Source organism: Hyperolius riggenbachi, chromosome 6 (genome assembly GCF_040937935.1).
Source record: "Hyperolius riggenbachi isolate aHypRig1 chromosome 6, aHypRig1.pri, whole genome shotgun sequence".
NCBI classification, from domain to species: Eukaryota; Metazoa; Chordata; class Amphibia; order Anura; family Hyperoliidae; genus Hyperolius; species Hyperolius riggenbachi.
In genome coordinates, this window is record NC_090651.1 from 57873681 (window position 1) to 57891643 (window position 17963).

The 17963-nt window shown below is 46.2% G+C and overlaps 1 protein-coding gene across 16 annotated transcripts in view; it reads left to right on the plus strand.

Annotated features, from left to right (window-relative positions):
• DOCK7 (dedicator of cytokinesis 7) overlaps nt 1-17963 on the plus strand; it is a 279505-nt gene that overhangs the window by 98004 nt on the left and 163538 nt on the right. For all 16 annotated transcript variants that reach the window (XM_068239352.1, XM_068239337.1, XM_068239340.1 and 13 more), the window contains 4 exons: nt 1349-1514; nt 5081-5223; nt 8713-8806; nt 11556-11718. In XM_068239352.1, coding sequence (XP_068095453.1) covers nt 1349-1514; nt 5081-5223; nt 8713-8806; nt 11556-11718 — 566 coding nt within the window. The remainder of the gene's footprint in view (nt 1-1348; nt 1515-5080; nt 5224-8712; nt 8807-11555; nt 11719-17963) is intronic.

Below are 17963 nucleotides of genomic sequence, written 5' to 3' on the forward strand. Positions count from 1 at the left end.
CTGCGCAGTCCGCATAGCCGCGAGTGCGGCTGCGCAGCTCTAGGGCCAACCTCCCCGATCCACGCTGCGTGAATCGGGGAGGTTGGCCCTAGAGCTGCGCAGCCGCACTCGCGGCTATGCGGACTGCGCAGCCGCGGCCAGAGCGAGCGGCCATTTTGGGAGAGGCAGGGGAGCCGACCCGGCCGTGGGGTCGGGAGCCATCCCCGGGGGGCTGACGAGCGGGGGGACCCGGCGGATCGGCACGGAGGGCGCGGACGGCGTCCTCCGTGCCGTAAAAGGTGAAGCAGGTAATTAACTTTTTTTCCATAACTTGGCCTCGTAAGTCCTTTAAGTATTTAATTTTTGTCTATTGGTTTGCCTCGGGTTCTCTTTAAAGCGGACCTGAACTCAGGACTTCCTCTCTGCTTTAAAAGATACGCAACAGCATAACAACCTTTAGAGCAGTGGTCCTCAAACTAAGGCCCGCTGGCCGAATGCGGCCACTCAAGGCTTTTTCACTGGCCACCAAACACAAAATGTATAACTTATAGATTCGGACCACTGCACCTTTAAATATCGGTGGCCCACATATAGAATAGCAGTGCTGGTTCCACCCATCTACATACTGTGAAGCCAGTGAGCAGTCCTTTGCTTGCTCTGCTTCAGGTGACACTGCTGTCTAATTGGACGGCAGGTTGTCACCTGGGTATGCTTCACTGTCTGGTGCACAAAGAAGTTCTGCGGGCGCCGCATGACTGAATGGCTGCTGCTGGGAGTTCTCCTCCGGGCATGATTGGGGGGAATCAATACCTAGACGCAATGTTTTTCAACATCATTTTATGTATGTTCCCCCCCCCCCCCCCAGCAGTCTGAAGTATATTGACTCGGCCCTTGACCGAAAAAGTTTGGGGACCCCTGCTTTAGAGAAACGCATTTCTTTGCAGATTTTTTGCAGGATAAGTATCAGCTGTAACAGTGTGTCTACTCTCTGCTTTCATGGAATCAGACGTATTAACATCCTTTGTTTACCAATTAGCTCTCTGCAGTGACAGCCAGTTGACACAACTGATGGATCAACTTACAAACTTGTGCTTAGTCACAGATAAAGGCGAACTAGACAGACTAAACTCTCGAAGTACATAAAGGGTACATTTCTATATGTTTTCCTTATGTGCTGTGCAAGAGTTCAGGTCCACTTTAACCCTTTCTCAGCCTACACAGCCATATGACCCCTTCTTTGCCTATTCAACCATGAGCTTGCCTTCCTAAACACATCCACCCCGACCTTTGCTATTTTACCAATCATATTTACTACTGACCTTTCAGCGTGTTGTATTCTTAGCACCTCTGACTCCATGATGTTTTGCAGAACAAGGAGAAACTGGAAAAGCTGCGCAGTCAGGGGGAGCAGTTCTGCCAGAGGCTGGGGCGGTATCGCATGCCCTTTGCGTGGACGGCAATTCATCTCATGAACATTGTGAGCAGCGCTGGCAGCCTGGAGCGAGACTCCAACGAGTTAGAAATTGGACCTGGAGGTATTGCACTGGCATTTTTATTCACTTCTGCGGAAAGGTTGCCGAAGGAGGGAATTGTTTAAAGACAATCTATTATTAAGAAAACCGCAAAGCTTCGCTGAACTTTGCGTAGTTTATTGCTCTGTTTTTCATGTCTGTCCACAAAGTCCTTCAAAGATTCAGTTATAAAGTACTTGTTCTATTGAAGTGCAAGAAAGTCCATTTGTTTTACGGTTACCAGAACTGGAGTGACGTTGAGTAATCACCAATATTTACTGATTTTGTTTTTCCTTCTTTCAGTAAAACTTTATTCTTACTGAGCTAGATTGTAAAAGCACAATATGTAGCCTATATATTCATGTCGTTAGGATCAAAGATGTTAATTGTTTTTAAGTCCATTTCTGGGCACAAGTGGTTTCTTAAAGGACAACTGGAGAGAGGTATGTGGAGGCTGCCTTATTTATTTAAAGGAAACATCCAAGCTCGCAAAAAAAAAAAAAAAAACATCCACTTACCCGGGGCTTCTTCCAGCCTCTGGCAGCCATCTTGTGCCCTCGCCGCAGCTCCGGTGCCTCCTGTTGTCCCGCGCTGCAGAAGCCGACCAGGATGCCGACCTCGCCATCCGGTGGTACCATCGCGGTACAACGGGAGGCACCGGAGCTGCGGCGAGGGTACAGGATGGCTGCCAGAGGCTGGAAGAAGTCCCGGGTAAGTGGGTGTTTTTTTTTTTTTTTTGCGAGCTTGGACCCTCCCTTTAAGCCATACCCCCTGAACCAAGCATGCAGCAGATCAGGTGTTTCTGACATTATTGTCAGATTATTGTCAGATCTGACAAGATTAGCTGCATGCTTGTCTCTGCTGTGTTTCGGACACCGCTCCTGCCAAAAAGATCTGTACGGCAGCCCGGCAATTGCTATTGTGTAAGGGTCGGTTCACACTTGCTTTAAAGAGAATCTGTATTGTTAAAATCGCACAAAAGTAAACATACCAGTGCGTTAGGGGACATCTCCTATTACCCTCTGACACAATTTCGCCGCTCCTCGCCGCATTAAAACTGGTTAAAAACAGTTTTAAAAAGTTTGTTTATAAACAAACAAAATGGCCACCAAAACAGGAAGTAGGTTGATGTACAGTATGTCCACACATAGAAAATTCATCCATACACAAGCAGGCTGTATACAGCCTTCCTTTTGAATCTCAAGAGATCATTTGTGTGTTTCTTTCCCCCTGTTCTCATGCACTGAAGTTTCAGGCTGCTTGTTTCTTCCTGCAAACAGCTTTGCCCTTGTCTGTAATTCCTCAGTATGTGAAAGCCCAGCCAGCTCAGAGGACGATTTATCCAGCTTGTAAAAGATAAGAGAGAAGCTGCTCTAATCTAAATAATACACAGGCAGTGTGCATAGAGGGGCCTGGAAGGGGGAGTGCATAGCAGAACCACAACACTGAAGAACTTGGCAGCCTTCCAGACACAGGCTGACAAGTCTGACAGGGGAAAGATACATTGATTTATTACAGAGACTGTGATAGTAGAACGTGCTGCAGTAAGCCAGAACAGACTAGAATAGCTTTTTGAACTTGTAGGATGATAAAAAACAGGATGCAATTTTTGTTACGGAGTCTCTTTAAAAACGTATACGTGAGATCCTCGAAAATGCAGGAGGTGGATCCTGTTAAAATTAGGCCTCTCTTCCTCTCGTTAAAAACATTGATCCATGTACGATCCATGTGCAGCGGAATGCAAGACGGAACGTAGAGTCCGGACTTTGCACTTTTTCCATGACTTGATGGGAAAACGTGGCCAATGAAAGCCTATAAGATCGGACAATGTCCATTATCACTGAGATGGTTGCCGCATTCGCGTTGCCCATTTTGCTCACATCCACACCGCCACCATGACGTCATATACACGTGTCCCGCCGCCCATCGCCGGTGCTCGGCCCCTTCTGAACAGACCGTTGGCCGGGGATTCTCCATTGAGCTGCAGCAGACCAATGGGGATCTTCAGCAACAGGGAGAATTCTAATTAGTTTATGCTGAACCAATGAAAACAGTCCCTGTTGCTAGGGAGAATTGGCCTGTTGCAGCCTATGGAAAGCCATGCTTCTGCTGGCCTCCGGGCTGCTGAAGGGACCGAGCGGCGGCAGCGAGACAGGTGAGCACCGATGTGACGATGCTGACACGGAACAATCTGGTATTTTGCGCACAGCGGACGCAGAATGGATGGAACGCTTCCGCCTCGTGGATGCGCATTCCGTTTCCATTCTGCATCCTGACCAATGTGAACAGAGCCTAAAAGGAAATAAATATGCTAGCCTCCAAATTCTTCTCACTTCAGTTGTTCTTTAAAGAGGAAATAACATTAAAGTGAAAGCATAATGAATAAAATTGTTTTTTTTTTTTACAAATTAATTTATATATTATTTTGAAATTTATCACAGGTGGCAACATATTCCGTCTTGTCAGGTGATCTCTACAGAATGATTGGTTAGGGCTTGTTCACACTATGAGCGTTTGCGGATTTGTTTAACCACCCTGGCGTTCTGATTTTTTTGCGGCGCACAGTCGCGGGTGTTTTTTTTTTTTTTACTTTATTTATTTTTTATCATGTAGCTAGCCTAGCGCTAACTACATGATTCCCCCCTCCCTGCAGCATCCCTCCCACCCCTCCGAGCGATCATACCCAACAGGAAATACCGTTCTGAACGGGATTTCCTGTAAGGGCTTCCCCCGTCGCCATGGCGACGATCGGAGTGACGTCATTGACATCATGACATCAGGGAGAGTCCCGATCCACCCCATAGCGCAGCCTGGCCGTGATTGGCCAGGCTGCGCATGGGGTCTGCGGCGGGTGGCAGTGAGCGGCGGTGATCGGGTAAAACACTAGGTAAAAGTGCTAGCTGCGTGTTTAAAAAAAAAAAATTATGCAAATCGGCCCAACAGGGGGTGAGCAATCCACCGTGGCGGTAATGGACGTGCTGAGCTCGTCCATACCACTCAGGTGGTTAAGCGCTGGCAATTTTAGAAATCGCCCTAAAAGCGCTTGTAAGTCAGCCAGCTTACGGCGGGGGACAGCGGCTGAATGGAGCAACGATGGACCAGGCGGTTTTCAGGGGGATGGAAGAAGCCACAGCTAAGTTAAACTGCCCAGATTTTTTTTTTACTTTAGGTACCTTTTTAAAGGGAATCTAAAGTGAGAGGGATATGGAGGCTGAAATATGTGATTTATCATACTTTTAAACTATGCAAATTGCTGACAGTCCTTCTGATCCTTTGCCTCTAAATACTTATAGCCATAGACCCTAAACATGCGCAAAGATCAGATTTTCTGACCTGGTTAGCTTGTTTTAGGTGAGTGATTCAGACACTATTGCAGCAAAAAAGATCAGCAAGACTGCCAGGCAATTGGTATTATTTAAAAAGAAAGAAATATGTCAGCCTCCATATCCCTCTCACTTCAGATTCCCATTAATGCACAATAGTAACTTTAGGTAACTTTGCACACTAAGCTATAGGAACATGTTTGGCATTGGGCTTTAATAGATTTACATAGACGAGTGATAAATCTCTTGCTCCACCCCTTTGTTTAGAGCGTAAGGGCTCCTGGTCAGAACGCCGGAACTCCAGCATCGTTGGAAGAAGATCGCTGGAACGTACCACTAGCGGGGATGAATCTTGTAACCTGACCAGCTTTCGTCCAGCAACTCTAACTGTCACCAATTTCTTCAAACAGGTATTGTACTTTTCCCAGTAGGTAAAAAGCAGAAAAGAATTTGTGTACCAAAGAAAAGTTCAGCTGGTGTATTTTTGCACATGACCAGTTTTCGTGTAATTACAATCCAGTCATGATGAAAATACTATAAAACGAAGATGGTAAATCATTTTCGTGTTGTGAGATATTTATCTGCCCATTATTGTTGTTGTATCACTTGTGCCACCAAAACAGTTCTTACCTGTTGAGGGATGGACTACACAAGACTTGTAAAATGTGAGATAATGGTGGCAGATTCCTTAAAGGGAACCTGAAGCGAGACGGATATAGAGGCTGTCATATTTATTTCCGTTAAAACAATGCATATTGCCTGGCTGTCCTGCTGATCCTCTGCCTTTAATACTTTTAGCCATAGACCCTGAACAAGCATGCAGATCAGGTGCTCTGACTTTAACGTTTGACTGGATTAGCTGCATGCTTGTTTCAGGGTTGTGATTCAGATACTATTGCAGCCAAAGAGATCATCAGAATAGCAACTGGTATTTCTTAAAAAAGGAAATACATATGGAAGCCTCACTTTAGGTTGCCTTTAAAGGGAAGGTTCAGGGAGGGTGGAGAAAAAATAAAAATCAATTTCCACTTACCTGGGGCTTCCTCCAGCCCGTGGCAGGCAGGAGGTGCCCTCGCCGCCGCTCCGCAGGCTCCCGGTGGCCGACCCGACCTGGCCAGGCCGGGCTCTTCTGCGCTCCAAGTCCTGGCACTTCTGCGTCCCACGATGCGCTCTGACGTCATCGGACGTCCGCCGGGCTGTACTGCGCATGCGCAGTAGTTCTGCTCATGCGCAGTACAGCCCGGCGGACGTCCGATGACGTCAGAGCGCCGGCGTGGGACGCAGAAGTTCCGGGCCTTGGAGCGCAGAAGAGCCCAACCTGGCAGCCGGCCTGGTCAGGTCGGGTCGGCCACCGGGAGCCTGCGGAGCGGCGGCGAGGGCACCTCCTGCCTGCCACGGGCTGGAGGAAGCCCCAGGTAAGTGGAAATTTATTTTTATTTTTTCTCCTCCCTCCCTGAACCTTCCCTTTAAGGCCACTTTTGCACTTGTATTACAAGTGTGCGTTTCATTACCCTATTTTACCACAGGCTAACACAACGGCAATGCAAGTGTAAGGAGCCTTGCACCAGAGGCGTAGTTGGGGTTTTCAGCACCTGGGGACAAAGACTATTTTTGCGCCTTCTCTGGACAAAATTGGCTTAGCATCACATAAGAATGTTGTTGTGGTCGTGGGTGGAGTAAAATGTACAAATGCTGTTTAGATAGCCCGATGTGCCCCTTTCTACATTCAGATAGTCAGGTGTGCCCACCTTTAAATAGTCAGATGTACCCCACCTTTTTTTGTTCTGCACTCCTCTCCAGAGGGAGGGAAAGAAGCAGGGGCACTTCAGGTAGCCAGCAAGCCGCCTCTCATGCACATGGGGTGCAGCGGCTGTGTTGAGCACCCTCACAGTGCTGCGCCCGGGGACGCATGTCCCCCCTTCCCCACCCATAGCTACGCCTCTGCGTAGCACATTGCACTGGGAGCTTCTGAATCGCGCCGAGCTGCAGCACGTTACCCAATGACTTCTGCTGTAACGCAGCGGTGGTGGAAATCATTGAGGTCAATGGGCAATGCAGGAATTTAATAAATAGGAGCGCAGTGCGGCGTGGGGCGCATGCATGCGCGGACTGACTGGAATCCCAGTGATGGACTTCCTACCCAAATTCAGGTTCCCTTTAATGGTGCAATGCAATCAGAGTTTCAATGAGGTGGTCGAAAATTAAAAACGGTAAAAACATATTTCATCAATCCACAGCATTAACCAATCGACTTATGATAATAATTGCGATCAAATCTATAGATAACGATTGACCATTTCTTTAAAGGACTTACGAGGCCAAAATGGCTAAAAAAGCCAAGTACCTGCAAGATGTTTAAATGCATGGAGGACGCCGTCCGCGCCCTCCGTGCAGTTCCCCCAGGGTCCCCTTCCTGAAATCGCCCCCCCCCCCCCGTGCCGATCGCGACCAGACAGGCCGGGTCGGACTCTCATGCCGCTCCTAATATGGCCGCCGAAGCTGGCCGTGGCTGCGCAGTCCGCATTGCCGCGAGTGCGACTGCGCAGCTCTAGGGCCAACCCCTCCGAACCACGCTACAGTGCGTGGTTCGGGGGGTTGGCCCTAGAGCTGCGCAGCCAGCTCCAGTGGCCATATTAGGAGCGGCATGAGAACCCGGAATGGGGGGCGAATTCAGGAAGGGGACCCGGCGGAACTGCACGGAGGGCGCGGACGGCGTCCTCCGTGCATTTAAACATCTTGCAGGTACTTGGCTTTTTTAGCCATTTTGGCCTCGTAAGTCCTTTAAAGTAGGATAAAACTCTGACATAACATTCAATAAAATTGTATTTCGTCTTCTGAAGCCCAAGTGCTTCCGAAGGCTGCCGAAGTCTCCCCAACCTACAGGATAGCAGCCATGGCTAAATTGGTCGTGGACTGCTAACGGAGGAGGTTGCAGGGGAACACTGAGAACGGGAAGGCTCATTAGGACCCAGAGCCTTACCTCTCCTTAGGTTAGTACCTGTTTTTTATTTTCATTTTTATTTTCAAATTAGACTTCACACTCTCTTTAAAGAGACTCCGTAACAAAAATTGCATCCTGTTTTTTATCATCCTACAAGTTCCAAAAGCTATTCTAATGTGTTCTGGCTTACTGCAGCACTTTATACTATCACTGTCTCCGTAATAAATCAATGTATCTTTCCCCTGTCAGACTTGTCGGCCTGTGTCTGGAAGGCTGCCAAGTTCTTCAGTGTTGTGGTTCTGCTATGAACTCCCCCTTCCAGGCCCCTCTATGCACACTGCCTGTGTATTATTTAGATTAGAGCAGCTTCTCTCTTCTCTCTTATCTTTTACAAGCTGGATAAATCGTCCTCTGAGCTGGCTGGGCTTTCACATACTGAGGAATTACAGACAAAGGCAAAGCTGTTTGCAGGAAGAAACGAGCAGCCTGAAACTTCAGTGCATGAGAACTGCAGGGGGAAAGAAACACACAAATGATCTCTTGAGATTCAAAAGGAAGGGTGTATACAGCCTGCTTGTGTATGGATGTATTTTCTATGTGTGGACATACTGTACATCAACCTTCTTCCTGTTTTGGTGGCCATTTTGTTTGTTTACAAACAAACTTTTTAAAACTGTTTTTAACCACTTTTAATGCGGCGAGGAGCGGCGAAATTGTGACAGAGGGTAATAGGAGATGTCCCCTAACGCACTGGTATGTTTACTTTTGTGCAATTTTAACAATACAGATTCTCTTTAAGTTACCACAACTTGCTATGGTGGGAAGGTGCTGCAGGTCCCAGCATGCCCTGCCAAGGTTTGCTCTCGCCCTCATCTTGTGCAACAGCTGGAGGGTCACTCACAAGGGGGAACGGGTCTGATGGAGAATTATAACTTATTGACTTTTATTGGTTTTCTAGGAAGGCGACCGGTTAAGTGATGAAGATCTGTATAAATTCCTGGCTGACATGAGAAGGCCGTCTTCTGTTTTAAGAAGATTACGACCCATCACAGGTATGTCTTTTCTTTTTTTCCTCGAGTTTTAAAGCAAAGCTCCAGGCAAAAATATTTCACCTTTGACATGTAGATTTTTGCAATGTAGCTGACTGTAAAAAGAACATGGACTTATGAAAACCAGTGCAAGGATATTCCAGGCAAATTTGATGCAAAAACAAACACACAAAAAAGAGGTACAGCGGTAGAGCATTTGCTCAGTGTGACTAGACTGAATGCTTGTTAAAACCTAAATCAGACCCAAAGCTGTCTAGTCTCACCCACTGACAGCATATCCTAAATAAGGAATACATGAAAAATAGGAACTAGGATCACCGACCCAAAAAACATATAATCAAAAAACAAGATAACAGTAGTCCCTTTCTTATCTCCCATGGAGAAAAACATTTCTCAGGACAACAGCAGTACCATAGAATAATTTTTATTTAACCAGCAATCATGAATTAAAAACAATTAAAAACAAAGAGGATCCCCAGACCTGTTACCATCCGTACACTCCATAATGAATAATATACAATAATATATTTTAGTCTGCTCAGCTTGAAAAACTCTTAGAAACTATCAGCAAGTTGGTCCAATCAGTCGTAGCCCACCAATAATAGTCAATTAACAATACAAAACCACCTCCTTTTTGTATTGTTAACTGACTATTATTGGTGGGCTACGAATGATTGGACCTACCTGCTGATAGTTTCTGAGAGTTTTTCAAGCTGAGCAGACTAAAATATATTATTGTATATTATTCATTATGGAGTGTACGGATGGTAACCGGTCTGGGGATCCTCATTGTTTTTAAATCATGATTGCTGGTTGAATAAAAAATATTCTATGGTACTGCTGTTGTCCTGAGAAATGTTTTTCTCCATGGGAGATAAGAAAGGGACTACTGTTATCTTGTTTTTTGAATAGACTGAATGCTTGATCTGGATATCCGCTCTGTGTTTGCACAGTTCTGCTTCAGTTTCTCTTTCACTGATTTTGATAAATTACCTAGTGGGGCTTCTGTCAGCTGAGAAGTAGTCTTTGTTTGCTATGACCTGGGTTTGAGTCTCTGCTCTTCCTGTTCAGTAAACCAGCCCCTATTCAGTAAGGAATCCTTGGACAAGATTTACTAACACTGCTACTGTCTATAGAGCGCGACCTAGTGGCTGCAGCTCTGGCACTTTGAGTCCGCCAGGAGAAAAGCGTGAAATGTTCTGTGTCTTGTCAATTACAGTTCACCCAACACAAACGAGGTAAATTCTAACTGAAAGCACAATGAAGAATGCATATTAGCACGGCAGCACGGTGGCGTAGTGGTTAGCTCTCTCGCCTTGCAGCGCTGGGTCCCTGGTTCGAATCCCAGCCAGGGCACTATCTTCAAAGAGTTTGTATGTTCTCTCCGTGTCTATGTGGGTTTCCTCCGGACACTCCGGTTTCCTCCCACATTCCAAAAAAACATACGGATAAGTTAATTGGCTCCCCCTAAAATTGGCCCTAGACTACAGTACTTACACTACATAATTTAGACTTATGGCGATGGTAGGGATTAGATTGTGAGTTCCTTTGAGGGACAGTTAGTGACAAGATATATATATATATACTCTGTACAGCGCTGCGTAATATGTGGGCGCTATATAAATACTAAATAATAATAATAATATTAGTAGGTTACCTGCATCAAAAAATCTAGAATGGCCACAGATATTGTTTTATAAAGTAGTGTGCCTAGTTTAACATTTATTTTGAAAGTCAATTTTGCCCCTTCCCTGTTCACCTTGCAAGCCTCTCTATTAGGGTGCATACACACATCCATTTTTTTTATTGGTCAGTGATTGGTCATTTTTACCACCTTCATGTGTTGTGAGTGCCAACACAATTTGAAAACTATGAACAGATTGAGTAGGCTAGCTCTTACACTACATGGTAAAAATGGCCAAGTGGTAAAGATGGCCAATCAAAGTTGATGTATGCAGTCTTAAAGGGAGACTTAAGCCAGGAATAAAAAGTCAGTTTTACTTGCCTGGGGCTTCTACCAGCCCACTGCAGTCGTCCCAGGGAGTCGGCGGGCTTCCTGCGCAGGCCTGGCCATGCGTATCCTTCTTCATGTTCCCATCCTCAATAGCATCCTGCACAGGCGTAGGACGCTATTTCAGATGGGAATGCAAAGAAAAATAGGCGTGGTCTGGTCTTTCAGGGAAAACTAAACTAGCTGGCGGCGGGGAACCGAAGGCTCAGTGAGTGACTGCAAGGGCACGGGACGGCTGCAGGGGGCTGGTAGAAGCCTCAGGAAAGTAAAACTGATTTTTTTTATTCCTGGCTTATGTCTCCCTTGCTAGATTGATGTCACCCTTAGGCAACATCTACTGGGCCGAGGCTTTCCTGACATGTATTCAGCCTATAGGCTGACAACGCGTTCTCTTGCAAGACGGGGGAGGGGGGGGGGGGGGCAAAGGGCTGACAAAGCAGCCCAGATTTGTCCTGGGATGAGCTTGGAGAACAAAGCTATCGGCTGTCACTCGGCTGAATTTCTCCACCTGGCAGACGGCTGGCTGGGTGGGTGGCAGTCAGAGGTTGTGTGCTGCTGTATCCATGCCGGATTGCCCGCAAAGACGATCATTATTAGCCTCCTTAGCTGACTTAAAGGACAAATGAAAGGAGAGCGATATGGAGGCTGCCATATTTATTTCCTTTAAGCAATACCAGTTGCCTGGCAACTTTCATATTTGTATGTTAACTTTACTTAAAGTTTTCTCCTTGCCATTTGCAGCTCAGTTGAAGCTCGACATATCCCCGGCTCCCGAGAATCCAAATTATTGTTTGACACCTGAGTTACTGCAGGTGAAACCCTACCCTGACAGCCGAGTGCGGCCAACACGGGATATCCTGGAGTTCCCAGCCAGGGATGTGTATGTCCCCAACACTACTTACAGGTGAGTCTTTACAGATGTGGATTTACCATTGGCCGATAGGTGAGCGATGGCGACATGCATATGCATTACTGGACTCTTTCCACATGCTGATGGCAAGAAATGGCAGCTTCTCACTTTTTTTTAGTTTTATGCTGTTTTGAGAAATGCAGTGAGTGTGAATTTTCTTTTTATGTTTTTGTATTTTGTTTTTTAAATCTTTCCTATATCTGATTAAGCAGGATTGCCGTTAAAGAGAATTGTGGTGATAGCAATGAATAAAATAGCTTATTTTTTTAACAATATTTATTTATAAATTATTTAGTCAGTGTTTTGCTTATTATTAAATTCTTCCTCACCCTTATTTACATTCTGAAATTTATCACCAGTGGCGACATTCGTGTGTGGGGTTGTGGGATCTTGCGCGGGTGCGAGTACTGAAGATCTGGCTCTGATTAGTTATGTAATGTTAGTTAGATAACAGGTACTGCAGTGGCGCAATTTTAAACATACTTTAAAGTACCCCTGACCTAATTTATACATGTTTTTATTGCTTTTATATATTACCTGTGCTGTGACACGAGTCGCAGAACAATCCTCCCCCGTCCCCCGCTCTGCACAGCTACGGTGCAGAGCTCACTGATGGGCGGGGAGGAAGTGTCAGTACTCCCTCCTCTCTGCCTGTCATCAGGAATGCCCCTTTCACTTGCCGCTATTAGTGCCTATCTGCACAGTGTGCTGGGGAGCTGGGCTGTGTGCAGACTTTAGGTAATTTAGCTCTGAATGAGAGTGTACTAATAGCTGTATTAGTACACTATCATTCTGAGCTAAATTACCTCAAGAAGACCAAGACTAATAGCGGCGAGTGATGGCGGGCGGAGAGGAGGAAGTACTGACACTTTTCCCCCGCCCATCCTCGACATTCTGCTCCAGTCGAAGATTTTGGCTAAAGAGGGAGGAAAGTGTTGTGATTTATGTAACACAGCTAATAAAAAAAAATGTAAAAGTATGTTATTTAACCTGAGCCATTCATAAGAAAAGGATTTATACTTACCCGGGGACTTCCTCCAGCCCCCTGTGCTCCGTAACCTCGCCGTCCTTCTGGTCCCCTCTGTTCTTCCGCTGTAGTCCCTGGTAATGTCCCAGACTGAACCAGTCGTGGATTACTGCGATTTGGCGGTCCTGGATGCACAGACCCCCTGATAGCGCTCCTGGCTGGATCTGCTCCTCTCTGTTCTTCCACTGTGGAGTCCGTAATCCAGCCCTGCTGTGGGCCACTGATTGCAGTTACTGTCTAAACGGGCTTGCACAGAACTCTCCCGGCAACGGGAGCATGATTGGAAGGTCCTATTGTCTGCGACTGGCTCAGTCTGGGACCTTTCCTGGGCCTACAGTGGAAGAACGGAGGAGGGGACCCGGAGGACAGCAAGGAGCTGATGGACTACAGGGTTACAAATGTCTCCGGTACACTTTAAAGGACACCTCAAGAGAGAGTGATATGGAGGCTGCCAAATTTATTTCCTTTTAAAAAGTACAAGTTGCCTGGCAGTCCTGCTGATCCACTGACTGTAGGACTTCTAGCCATAGACCCTGTACCAGCATGCAGATCAGTTTCTGAGAAAAATCTGGGAAGATTAGCAGCAAGTTTATTTGGTGTGTTATTTAGACACTACTTAGTCCAAAGAGGTCTGCAAGACTGCCAGGCAACTGGTATGGTTTAAAAGGAAATCAATATGGCAGCCTCCATATACTTCTCACTTCAGTTGCCCTTTAGGTACACTTGAGACGAAAGGGTGTAAAAGTTTTTTTTTTTTTTATACATACCTGGGGCTTCCTCCAGCCCCCTCCATGCAAGATCGATCCCTCGCTGTCCTCCTCTGCCTCCTGGATGTCCTGCTATCTTTGGTTAGCCTGGGCCAGCCAGCACAGGCGCAGTCTGCCCGCACTCGCCCATAGTACTGCACAAGCGTAAACCGTTCCCCGTGACAGGATCGCATCCAGGCCCATGCATGTGCGGTGCGCACCGACTGGCGAAGCAACAGGGGCATCTACCGGAGCATCCAGTTGGCTGAGGTGGGCGGCGAGGGAGCGATCTGCGTGGAGTGGGCTTAAGGAAGCCCCAGGTATGTATAAAACTTTTACACCCTTTTGTCTCAGGTTTACTTTAATGGTCAATATTTGCAGTTGCTGTTCAGCAGGTCGTGTGTCTCCCCAGAGAAACTTGCTCACTCTTACCAGCAGTTTCTGCTGTCAGATTTGATTATTAGGCCCCGTTTTCCTGCTCTCGCTTGTCACAGCTGTGTTACATTACAGCCAGCACCATACTTGGAAAATCAACACCTTTCCTGCTGATTGCACTCCAGCAGCTATTCTGTGTTAATGTTGGCGGCGTAACTTCACTTGTCGCTGCAGCGCCATCTCTCCTTCCAACAACCTCTACTTCCCTGATCCGCAGAAGACCCATGCCGCCAGGCTCTTGAGACAGGTTGACATTTTCTTTGAAGGTTAAGAGAAATACAAGAGTGTAATCAATATGACAAGCTAATTAGTACCACCCCCTAATGGAGCCGTCCCCGCGGAGGGCTGAGCGAGGCGGACGATCGCTTAGAGCCGTGAATTATGCACGCCGAAACGTATTTACTTCTGTGATTGTGTTCACAGCCTGCATTTCCTTCTGGAAACAAAGACTTTTAAAGGAGTTTCTTTTCATTACCAGTTACGCGCTGATTATCTTGCAGGCACATTAAGTAAAGATCACAGGCCTACTTTCAATAAAAATGTTGCCAAATATTTTCTTGCAAGAAAGACTGTGGTAAATGTAATAATAAAAAGCGATGTAAACGTAAAGCAGAGCTAAAAGCTTACACAAACGTTAATAGAAACACTTTAAAAAGTATAGACTGCTCTTAAAGCAAAACTGAAGCGAAAATAAACTTAAAGGGACTCAGAGCTCAGGACAAGAAAAAGATTTATACATACCTGGGGCTTCCTTCAGCCCCACCCGCTCGGACCGCTCCCATGCCGCTGTCCTCCGCTGCCTGCAGCTCCGGTAACGGGTCCCGTCACTTCTGTCAGTCAGCTCCAGTCTACACAGGAAAAGTGCGTTCTTTGCGTATCTCTCCAGCAGCTGCTGGAGAGATACATAGAGGGCGCACTTCTTTTATGTCAGACTGGCTCCGACTGATGGAAGTACGGGGACCTGTTACCGGAGCTGCAGACAACGGAGGATGGTGGCATGGAAGCGATAAGAGCGGATGGGGCTGGAGGAAGCCCCAGGTATGTATACATTTTTTTCTTCTCCTGAGCTCTGATGCACTTTGAGATAATTAATTGTATTTGTAGTACAGCGAAGAAATAGAACATTAGTAGCAATGAAAAGAGTCTCATTGTTTTCCAGTACAGGAAGAGTTAAAAAACTTCAGTTATTATTTATGCAAAAGAGCTTCTCCAACTTCTTCGACCCACTGGGTGGAATACAGGCCTGTTTTCGGAAGCACTTAAACAGCCAAGAAACAGTGAGAGACGGCTTGAGGTACGGTTTTACTGCAGGAACGTTCAAAGGGTCATTATTCCTGCTTCATTTAATAGCTTAAAAGACAGAGTGTGGTTTCTAAGCTGCAAATGTGACAGAATCACTGGGAGGGAGAAGGCGCCCCAAAACATAAGCTTATTTACAATGCTGCATGCTTACGTTGTCTGCGTTTTTACATTTCCGTATCAGCCACAATCCGCTACTGATTGGGATGAAGTTCAATTCTTGGTTACGGTTTCTGTGAGGTAAACGGAAGCTGCAATCTGTTTCTTGAAAGGAAAGATAATTGGCTGGGAGTTGTGAACATCTTATGCGACCACTATTGTAAAAAAAACTAACATTTAGAATGTGTATACTTAAATATAAGAAGTGCACTTGTCCCAGAGTACAGTGCACTGTAAATGTATTTTCCTATGTATCGGTCACCTACAGTAGTTGGTAGTATTATGGCGGTTCTGAACCTTTTTATTGATGGGATTTGGGCTAGTACATGTCCCCATGAGGGATTTCTAATGTGTTCAAAAGTACTTCCTGGAAAGTGCGTATACATAGATACTGGCCAGCCTGTCTACTCTTGGGCATGCTATTCTGACAGTTGCACTGTACCACTGCATTGGGTATGCTATTCTGACAGTTGCACTGTACCACTGCATAGTGCACGGCACTCTCACCTTGCAGTCTCTGGTTTGAATCTGAGCCAGAACGATGTCTGCATGGAGTTTGTATGTTTTCCTTGGGTCTGCATGGGTTTTCTCTGGGCCTTCTTTTCTTCCCATTTTCCAAAAATGTATACATAACTGGCTTCCTTCAAAATTAGCCTTCGAGTATGATGGGAGTATATGATTGTGGTAGGGATTAGATTTCAAACCTCTCTGATGGACAACTAGTGACAAAATGATAAGACTCTACACTGCATAGATTTTCTATGTTCACTCAAAAAGATCTTGGTCATGGATTATCGTGTGTGTGTGTGTGTGTGTGTGTGTGCCAGGCCTAAGTGTTCAGGTCTCTAAGTAAGAAAGTTGGGTAAGGCCACTTTAAACATTAAATAATTAACCACCTGTGCTTGTTTGCTCAAAACGGTATTTAGTGGCATATTTAGCTGTGTGTGAGATAACTGGCTCTATTCCCTCGCTGGCCTTAGGGTCACCCTGCGCTGTGTCACCATGCTTGTACTATCTTGTAGCTTTTGGCATGAGACAGAGTTTTGTAGTAAAGTGGGATTTGGAATGTTTTCATTACAGCAGTTGGCAAGTTTTTCCAGTTAAGATTTCAGAGGCTCCCCGCACTGCCCTGCGGTCCTCTGCCCGAGACCAGCGGGATTACCCACAAGGGCTTGTCGGTAATCACATTGGGACTGCGCTCCTCTTCAGGGCCACGCCCTTCTGACACGAGCACAAGCATGCCTGCGCAGTAGCATGAAATCGCTTGTTCCCCTGAAGAGGAGCGCAGTCCCAATGTGGTTACCGACAAGCCCTTGCGGGTCATTTTTGGCAGTACGTATTGTGGCGTCACCTCATCAGCTGGGCGCCAGAAGAAGCTGCAAATAGTAAAATATCAGTAATTGAAGTTACCAGTATTTAACTACCGTATATACTACTCTAAACCTAACCCTTAAAGGGAACCCGAGGTGAGAGGGGATATGGAGGCTGCCATATTTATTTTCTTGTAAACAATGGCAGTTGCCTGGCAGCCCTGCTGATCTTCTGGCAGAAGTAGTGTCTGAGTCAAAACCCTGGAACACGTATTTGACAAATCCAGAAAAACCTAAATCAGCTGAGTCAGAGCACCTGATCTGCTGCATGCTTGTTCAGGGTCTCTGACTAAACATATTAGAGACATAGGGCTTGATTCACTAAGATAAATAGCATGCCTTATCAAAGTTAGCACGCCTTATCAGAGTAGCATAACAAACTTCTGCCTGATAATTGGCAATGACAAGAGCTCCACTAGTCCTGCCCGGAGCCCTTGCGAGTTCGTAGTGCTCGCTATGCTACTCTAATAAGGCGTGTTAACTTTGATAAGGCGTGCAAACTTTGATAAGGCATGCTATTTGTCTTAGTGAATCAAGCTCATAGGATCAGGAGGACTGCCAGGCAACTGGTATGGTTTTAAAGAAAATAAATATGGCAGCCTCCATATCCCTCTCACCTTGGGTTCTCTTTAACTCTCCGCTGTTGATGCCTAACCTTCTCCAACTAATGCCAAATCCTAGCTACCGATAGTCGTAGGCGATCGTCTACAACCAATAAATGCATAGCCACATTGGGTGCCTGATAGCTGAAATTTAACACCGACATCTGTTAGACGTCTGTCGATCGCAGGTGCCCACAGGAACTGATTTAATTTTCGGGGGTCCAGGTTTAGCGACAGGACCAGAGGACGGCTTGGGAAGCCTCTATAGCAGTGATGGCTAACCTTGGCACTGCAGCTGTGACAAAACTACAAATACCATCATGCCTCTGCCTCCCTGAGTTATGCTTAGAGCTGTCAGAGTATTGAAATGCCTCATGGGACTTGTAGTTCCACCACAGCTGGAGTGCCAAGGTTAGCCATCACTGCTCTATAGGGTCCAGAGGCTTCCCTCTTAGGTAAGTATGTATTTTCATACCCTAGGTAGCCTTGGGTACACTTTAAAGGACAACTGAAGCAAGAGGTATATGGAGGCTGCCATAATTATTTCCTTTTAAGCAATACCAGTTGCCTGGCTGTCCTGTTGATACTCTGCCTCTAATTC